We start from the raw sequence: 8,755 nt of genomic DNA, 5'->3' as shown, positions 1-8,755 counted from the left end.
AGCAGTGATTCATATCCAGTGAGTCACAATGAAATGTCTCATGCTGTAAGCAGCTGCCCATTGAAGGGAGATCTTGCCTGTGCCCTGCACCTAAGAACCAGAGCAGAGGCTGTGTGAACTTTTCAAAGGATTTTTAATCAGCTGTTACAACTTTTTTTCCTCCATTGGTTAGAAGCAGTACACAGGCAACTTCAGTATTGCCTGGGGCAGCTGAATCTTTTCAAGTTCCATACAGAGAGGGCAGAAAAAAGAAACTGATGCTTTGGTCCAAGAGACCTATTTTACAGGGACTACACTTTCCTCCTGATTGGCTCCTCTGTGTCCTGTCTCTGGAGAAGCACAAGGTTCACAACAGAAACAGTCTGGGCACCATAAGACCATGCCATTTGGCAGATTAGATGGGTGTTGCACCTCTGTGCCTGTCCATGGATGAACAAAAAAATCTCTCCCTTGAAAAGAATGCATTTTCTCAGTACCCAGCTCATACTGCAGAGAAATCATCCACGGGAACTACAAACTACCTCCAACTTCCACACCTTCCACTTTATGACTTACCCATTGGAAGTACACAGAGATACACAGGTGTGGTAAAAACCCCAAACCAACCCTTTCTAGAAGAATGCACTTCAGTGCACAGCCATTTCCTTTGTGGAGAGGAGAAAGAGCAAACAGCAGATGTTAGTCACGTTGCTTAGCACTCTGGAGGGCATTCAAATGTGCTGTGACTGGTGTGCTGTAAGGACTTATATGGAAGAGTTTCGGTTACATACGAGGAACTGCTAATTCCTTCTGAGCACTCAAGGCAAGAAATTTAATGACAGTTTATTGTCATGTTGATAAATGTCCACTTACAAAGAAGAAATAAGGATCCAATGGTTTTGGAAAGAAATTGTGGAAAAGGGACAGTCACTCTGGAATTAAGGCTACAGTAAAAGTTTCCATTTAAAATATAACTTTTCTTCTTTTCTTCAGCACAGAAAAGCCTTATATACAAACAGCAGTGCCTTAATGTGAAGTAGATTTTTTTCTAGAGCTAGAGTGTATTTCTCAGAATAATTCTGAAGTAGATCAAAAAATACAGCTGTGTGACACTACCTTAAACACTGTAATTTGCAAACATTCTAGAGGACGCTTTTTTGTTTTTATAAAATAAAATTAGATCATCTGAGAGGCTTGAGGTAAAGGAAGTGACATTTCTGATTTAAGTCCTTGCTCAGAGATTATATCCCCCCCCCAACTCTGAATGCTGAAGGATTTTCCTTGGCCCACTGCCTTCCCCAGTCTCATGCCATCTACACATGCCAACTCCAGGCCCACAGAGCTTGTCCTGGGTACAGCCTCATTCATCTCTAGAAAACTGCTCCTCAATGGAGAAGGACCTCTCCTTAATAGAAAGAAAAGAACAGAAAACACTGTTTCTCTTTTCTGAGAAATAGACAAGACAGATGCTCTCTCTTATGTGTACTGGGGAGGAATTCTTGCTGCCACACAGTAACTTTGTTAGCATGAGATGAGGTGGCCAGGCCACCAAATGAAAATTGTGGCCCTGAGATTACTGAGGAACACCGGGTAGAGCCTCTCTTGCAAAACTTCTGTCACCTGTAAGAAGACTGCTTTCCAGCTCGTTTCAACCTACCTGAGAGAGGAATTAAGGATCTTCCCTTGCATAACTCCCTTAATGCTGACATGAAGTTGAAGGCATATACTTATGGTCTGAGAACATATACATATAGTCTGAGAACAAAAGCTTTTTGTAAGCAAAAGACAACAACAAACTGCAATACCCAAATGACAGAGGCAGGAAATACACAGTGAAGGCTGTACCCCAAGGCATCCTAATCCTGCTCTACAACAAAATTCAAAGACATGTCAGCTTCTCCATCTCCTGGTACAATGTGCTGACAAATGACCATAGAGATGAGAAGGCTTCAAACACTATCTTCATCTTCCATACATGTCCTGTTCCACAGAGATACATTAGGACAGGGCGTGGATGCATTGTTTTTCAGCCTGATACATTTTTGGTCAAGAATTTGTAAGCAGATCAATCTCAGATTCTCACTGTCAGATTTTTCCAGTTGCTGGAGATAAATAGGGATCTCAAAAGTATCTCACTGCTGCAGTGGCACCTAGATGCTTAAGTCTACATTAAAATTCTTATAAAGCCAATGAAGATTTATGCTGAATCTTGAGCCATCTTTAGGCCCACAATAACCTTGAAAAACTCCCTTCCCTACGAATGACAGGGGTGCTTACCTGTTTTCAATCTTGAAACACATGAGTTAACTGATCCTTTTTGAGAAACTCAGATAGAAACTCAGATAGAAACTCATCTCACACATGGAATTTTTATGCCAAATACTTCCCCTCTGTTATTCCCAGACTTTTGGTGCCCAAGCTGTGTTGTGTAGAATCACACAACCCAATCATCATACATTATTTTTTAAAAAATAAATAGATGTAAGTTTTTATGGTGCTCTTTTCATAGCCATAGAAACAGTCATTTGGGAATACACCACCATTCATCAGGAAATTAGAGCACTTGCCTAAAAAAGAGAAAAGCCTGTAGTGACATAAAAACCCTTTCTGGCATCTGCATATAAGACAATCTATTAAGCCAAAGTAACAGTATGCTCTGTTGCACATTTTCAATAACAGTCAGGCAAGAGACAAGAAAAAGAAAGAAAAAAATTGTTTCAAAAATCAAACACAGTTCAAAGGATGAGCTTGCGAAATGTACCTTGACTCTTAATTCTCTAGGCTAGCAGTGCTTGGTTTTGGTTTGTTTGCTTTTATTCACCTCCCACATTCCTGAGTGGCAATGTCTCCTGAAAGCATAAAGGGTGTGTGCAACTGTTGCTTTACTGGTTGTTCTGGTTATACACTGTACTTACAATGATACAGGCAGGGCCATCCCAAAAAGCAGAGTGATCAGTGTCCAGCAGGGGTGATTAAGGGTGAGACAGCTGTATGAAGAGGCAGAGAGACAGCGTCTTGCACTAGAGGAGCTCTGGGGGCAGTGGGAAAGCCCAGACACAAACTATCGAAGGACAAGATAGGCATTGGTGCAGCTGCATAACTGGACACAGTAAGCCACCAATGCAGCATGAGAAAAGAATGCTGTGAGTTGTCCAGGGCTGCTTTTTAACTCTACTTGCTTTTGTCCTTGCATTGTCTGAGCTGTGAGGTTTCTCTGCACAGAGAGGCAGAGTGTGGATTGGCCTAAATATGAGATTTATGCATTTATATTCCTAGAAGTTCAGCAGACCTGCCTCTTCAAGATGTGCCATATGTGTATGCAGATCCATGCACACTTAGATCTCAGTCTGTGATTCCAAACCAAAACTTGGATGCAGGATTTAAACCCAAGGAGAAGCACAAGCATACAAAACAGAGAAACCAGGCAAGAGACAGACAAGCAGATCTTTTCCAAATTATTGCTAATGACTACACAGTGCTGTGAAGGCATGGTGTGGCAATACCACAACAGCAAGGTCAATGGGTGCCAAAAGGAGTGCACAAGCCCTCTTCTAGAAACACCTACACATCTTCGTTCTATTCCGATAGTTTCTCTGGTTCTGCTTGCCTGGCATTTATCATAGACTGCACCTGGGCAAAAGGAAAAGGAAAAGAGTCATTTGGGAGCTTATTTGCTTTCCCACTGATGCCCAGAACTGACCCTGCCATTCCTCTGGAGGTTTTGTGCTTAGTGCACCATGAACCCAGCAGCAAACTTCAAAGATAGTGCCTCTCCTGACTGACTGGAGGGCAATGAAGGCACTCTTTTCCTCTCTCTGCTTTCTTTCTTCTAACCTTCTCCTCCTCCTCCCAAGAAGCAATCCACACTTCTAACTCACTCCCAACTATTGTCTTACTTCACTGACTTTGAATTACCTGTGTTTTAATACCCTTCAGGATCAGCAGAGACAGCTGTCTTGAATAGGGGGGTGTGGGCAGAAAAAGTGCTCCCTCCCAGTTTGGGATAGAGGCAGCTAGAGAAGGGTCACAGAGATCTCTGTCATTAAGCTTCCCTAACCTCTCAGGTAACTCCAGGGCACACTCACCCCATTCTTGCCCCACCCTCCCATACCTTTCCTTCCTCTCAGGGCACACATGGTCCCTTGCACCCCAGGCCCTCTGCTGCTGCCTGTGCTTTTCTTCCTCCCAGGACAGCAGACACACAGTCAGGGATACAGTCCTGGGCTGACCATAACTCTGATGTGCTCTGCAAAGCTGACCCTGTCTCCACAGAGCCCCAGCAAGGCATCCTACCTCCAGCAATATGAACTGCAAGGGGTCATCAGGCTTGTGGATCAGCAGTTTTTCTGTGATATCCTGAGACAGAGACAAACAGGAGGAAAGAATTATTGATCTTTGAATAGATGGGTGCACTTCCTGTTCCAATGCCATCTGCATTTTAAAAAGCAAGAATCTCTTCAGACACCAAAGATGATCTAGGGTCCTTTTCTACTGCTTTTTCTTAAGTCAATACTTAAGACAGCACAGGACAAGGAGGGATCTGGGGAAGGGATAATTTGATTCAAGCTAACTTTAGGCCAAGCTCCTCATATAAGCCTCTGGAAGAAGATAAGAAATATGTATTTCACCTGAAATATCTGTAGAATTTTATGTTCCTCCACATAATTCATGGCAACTTGATAGGGGTCTCCAAAATCCTCTGGATTCTCCAATGATTCAAATGCAATCTCTGCTGCTGACAACACAGCCTCAACGGTGTTACTGCCATCCTGTGTGGATTCAGAGGTGTGCATCTTGACTTTGAAACCTGGAAGTTCACCCACAGGTGATCTGATCTCAGGTGAGCTTTCCCTGGATGCAGACTATACAATGAGCTGGAAGTGGTGCTCAGAATGTGGTGGCTTCTTGACAGCCAGCTGGTCTGCAGGTACTGGCAATTCCACTACAGACGGCTGGGCTGCAGATGCTGGTGTTTCCACGCCACGTAAGTCATCCAGTGATGGTGGGGATTCAACTATGGGTGTGTGGTCCTCAGATTCCTCCACTTCAGATTCTGAATGATGATTGAACCCTTGCTACAATATTTAGCAGATAAAGAACAAGAGTATTTAAAACATCTACCTCCACAGACTAGACATAGCATATTACTCCATCCTCTGCAAATAAATATGCTGCAGAAGATGGAGTAATATGCACACTTATAGCATGCACTAACAGGGTTTATTTCTGTGACTGGCTCCACCTGCACCTTCTACATGATCACAGGAAATCTACTTAAGCTTCGGCCCAAGCCTTCAGAACTGAACTATTCAGCAGTTGTATCTGTGCCTGATCCTCGCTGACTAGTCTTCCTAGGGTGACTCTGAGTGTATATACTAGGTAGCTTTGTGTCTATGGAAGTTCCTTGGATGGATCCCAGACCTGACCCATGACCTTTCCTTGCCTGTGACTGTTGGTGACCCCTCTGATGCGCGCGCTGCCTGCACTGTGGCTGCCCTCAGCTCCTGCCTCATTCCCTGCTTGGTGCACCTCCAGGTTTGCTCCCTGACAGCAACAGCTGAAATTTGGGCAGGCTTGCCCATCTACCCCTTGAGCAGCTGGCCGTGGACTGTGCTGTGTCCATGCCCCTCACTCCCATCCCTAGACCTGTGACTGAGCGCGGGCAGTCCGGCCCTGTTTCTTTCTCCCATCCCGAGTCCCGGCTGTTGCAATGTTGCCTGAAGCGGGGTGCTGGGGGAGGACCGAGGGGGAGCAGCAGCTGCGCTCACCCTCCTGGAACTGGGAGGGAGGGCGCTGTTCCTATTGACAACGGGGTTCGCTCCGAGCAGAAGAGAGGCGGTGGGAGGCCGGCCCGGGCCGGGCCGGGCCGGGCGGTGCAGCCCGGGAAGCGGGGGGAGCAGTTCCCGGCCGGGGCTCTCCCTCACCTGCCCCCGGGTCTGCAGGGAAGGGCAGGGGGTGCTTCGCCCCCCGCCTGCGCCGGCTCTTTTTGCCGCTCGCCGCTCGCCGTAGCCGAGGGAGAGGTGGGTGGGTGGGCGCGGGAAGCCGCGGCGGTTGCCACGGTAACGGCCGTCACGTGACTCGGCGCGCGGCGCGGCCGGCGTCACGCGGGCGGCTGAGGGCCGCGCGGCCATCTTGGGTGAGGGCGGAGTTCCAGGGCGGAGTTCCAGGGCGGCGGGGCGGGAATCCCGGGGTTCGTCAGTGGGAAAAGATCCACGAGTCCAGCCGGTCACCGAGCGCTACAATGCCTGCTGGACTATGGCAGTAAGTGCCATGTCCGATCGTTGCTTAATCATTTCCAGGGACGGTGGCTCCACCACCTCCCTGGGCAGCCCATTCCAATGTCTAATCATGTTTTCTGTGAAGAAATTCTTCCTAATGTCTAACCTAAGCCTCCCCTGGCACAGCTTAAGACTGTATCCTCTTCTCCCATCGCTGGTTGCCTGGCAGAAGAGACCAACCCCCACCTGGCTACAATCTGCTTACAGGTGGTTGGAGAGAGGGATAAGGCCCCCTGAACCTCATTTCCTCCAGGCTGAGCATCCCCCAGCTCCCTCAGCTGCTCCTTAAAGGACTTGTGCTCCAAACCCTTCACCAGCTCCATTGCCTTCTCTGGACTCTGTCCACCACCTCAATGCCTTGTAGTGAAGGCCCCCAGAAGTGGGCTCGATTCAGAAGAGACAGGATTTGAGGAGTGGGCTCCCCAGGGCTGAATACAGGGGGACAATCACTGCCCTGGTCCTGCTGCTCACACAATTCCTGATATGGGCCAGGATGTCACTGGTGGTGATGCCTGGCCCTGGCCCTCATCCTGGCTCTGGGTCTGGTTCTGGTCTCAGTCCTGGAAAAGGACATGTCAAATAGCTTGTGCAGGAAAGCAGGGAAGCAAGAGGTAGGGTATTAGAGTGCCAAGAGGAATATTTCCATGTACATTGATATGAGAGGTACTTTCTCCTGTCCTCAGTTTTACACAGATCCAGACAGTTTGTGTTCTGTGTGATGAACTTCGTCAGAAAAAACAAATAAACAGACTGCCATTTTTCCCCAAAGAGGAGATGAAAGGAGAAAGATAAAAGCTCTGCTGTGTTACCACAGTAACAAGTTTCTGACATATTCTGGTTCATGCTCCAGTCTGACAAGAGCTGGGTTTGAAACAACTGGCTGAAAATGCCATGGGGGCTTATGGGGATGAGAGGAGGGGAGATACAGGACTTCAAAAGCTGTTCTAAACTTACAGATGTCACTTCCATTCAGAGCAGTTCACTTTGTGTGTGTTTTTCAGGTTATGCCATTGGCCTTTTAAGAGAAACAGCTTCCTTACTGCTTCAGTGCCAGGTTCATGACAGTGCTGTCCATATCCTCAGCCACGCTGACCACTCAGATCCTCTTGCACTGGAGCACTACTGTTTGCACTCATGAGATGCCAGGTCATTCCCTCTCTGATCCCTTCTTGCATCTCCCATTCCTCCATGTGACAGTGATGGTTCCAGACAGCATGGGACTGCCGGCTTTTTGTAACTGCTGATACAGTTTTATCTGATGGAGGCATCTTGATATCAGTTGTGTATTAGGGTGGTTGTGTGCTGAGCCATCCCAGAGTTGTGTTCTCTGCAGCATGACTCCCTGCAGGACTTCTCCCATGGGTTTCTCCTCTCTATCCTCTACTGGATGGAACTAAGCAGTTCTCAGCTGCCTGCTGGTTTCAGATAGTGTCATGCTGTGGGTAAATCTTGATCCCCATGTGTTCCTTTCATCTGTGCCTCATTGGTAAACAGCAGATCTCTCTATTTCCAACCCCACTGCCTACTGCAGGGATCTGGCTGCTGGGTCTGCAAAGCTAGGATTTTGCACAGGGAAGTAAGATGAATGACTCTATTAAATAAACATCACTGCTGTGTTTATTCTTTCAAAAGAACAGATTAAAAAAAACAGAAGATGCATTTTAAATGCATTAAAAATTCTGAGCAAAATAATGCCTTAAATACAACGCTCATGTAAGATAAATCACATGGCTTTTTTCTACACAGGCACATGGAAAGCAAAAGCATATTATTATATCATTATTTATATGGCACCATATGCTAAGTCTGGAACTTAAAGACTTTGAAATAAATAAGAAAACACCAGCTGCAGATTAGCAATACACTCCTTTATTGGGAGTCACTGTGTAACTGTGGCTATCATTCCTGCTGTTAAGTTAAAACTTAAATAAATTGTCAGAGAAATAAGATAGCCATTAGAGATTCAGTGTCTGTCTCCTGGGGATGCTTTTTCTAACAGCTGTAACAAAGACATGCTGCTGGTTTTGTCCTATCTCTGTAGTAACTCACTGCATTTGTCCCTGCAGTATTGCACAGTTGTTCAGCAGAGATGGTTGAGCTGCTCACTATAAATAATGTTGGTTAACAATGCGGCTCCTTTTGGGTTAATAAATTATGCTCAAACCACTCTTGAGCCTCTTTGATTGGTTTCTTGCAAGTCTGCAGTGGAGAGTTGGAAGAAATCACTTTCCACAGTCTGTTTACTTTGAATATTTCTTCTTATTTTATTGAGCTGTAAATATATGTATATAATAGCCAAATCCTGAAAGTGCCTATCTCAAATTCTGGTCGCCTCATCCACTGCTTGAAAATCGTAATGAGATGCATGGGATGAAACATATCAGCAAATTTAAATGTCATTGCTTAAAGGGGCAGAGGGCCTCGGTCAGCACCGCGCTGGGAGATTTGTTCCTCTTCTTTGTGTGGGATTTGCTGTCCAAAGCTGGGGTTTCTCCCTG

The 8,755-nt window shown here is 46.2% G+C and overlaps 1 protein-coding gene across 3 annotated transcripts; it reads right to left on the bottom strand.

The window, feature by feature from the left end:
• Positions 1–3,423: 3,423 nt before the first annotated feature.
• TEX55 (testis expressed 55) lies at positions 3,424–6,000 on the bottom strand. 3 transcript variants are annotated; one of them, XM_066569236.1, is made up of 4 exons: positions 5,904–6,000; positions 4,608–5,054; positions 4,273–4,335; positions 3,424–3,609 (listed from the first exon to the last, which is right to left on the bottom strand). In XM_066569236.1, exons 2-4 carry the CDS (start codon positions 4,770–4,772, stop codon positions 3,556–3,558), a joined length of 282 nt encoding a protein of 93 aa, XP_066425333.1. In that variant the 5' UTR covers positions 4,773–5,054; positions 5,904–6,000; the 3' UTR covers positions 3,424–3,555. The 3 variants fall into 3 exon arrangements, with proteins under 3 accessions (XP_066425333.1, XP_066425341.1, XP_066425350.1); XM_066569244.1 differs by lacking the exon at positions 5,904–6,000 and adding an exon at positions 5,748–5,866; XM_066569253.1 differs by lacking the exon at positions 5,904–6,000 and adding an exon at positions 5,626–5,706.
• Positions 6,001–8,755: the final 2,755 nt, after the last annotated feature.

This window comes from Molothrus aeneus, chromosome 2 (assembly GCF_037042795.1).
Source record: "Molothrus aeneus isolate 106 chromosome 2, BPBGC_Maene_1.0, whole genome shotgun sequence".
NCBI classification, from domain to species: Eukaryota; Metazoa; Chordata; class Aves; order Passeriformes; family Icteridae; genus Molothrus; species Molothrus aeneus.
Note: the sequence above shows the minus strand (reverse complement) of the source record. Positions and strands in the feature narration are given on the sequence as shown.

Coding starts and splice junctions, on each gene's coding strand:
- TEX55 (XM_066569236.1), bottom strand. CDS start 4,772: ATGCACACCTCTGAATCCACACAGGATGGCAGTAACACCGTTGAGGCT. Junction 4,336..4,607: donor AAATTCTACAGATATTTCAG/GTGAAATACATA, acceptor TCTCTGTCTCAG/GATATCACAGAAAAACTGCT. Junction 3,610..4,272: donor TGCAGTTCATATTGCTGGAG/GTAGGATGCCTT, acceptor CCTTTTGCCCAG/GTGCAGTCTATGATAAATGC.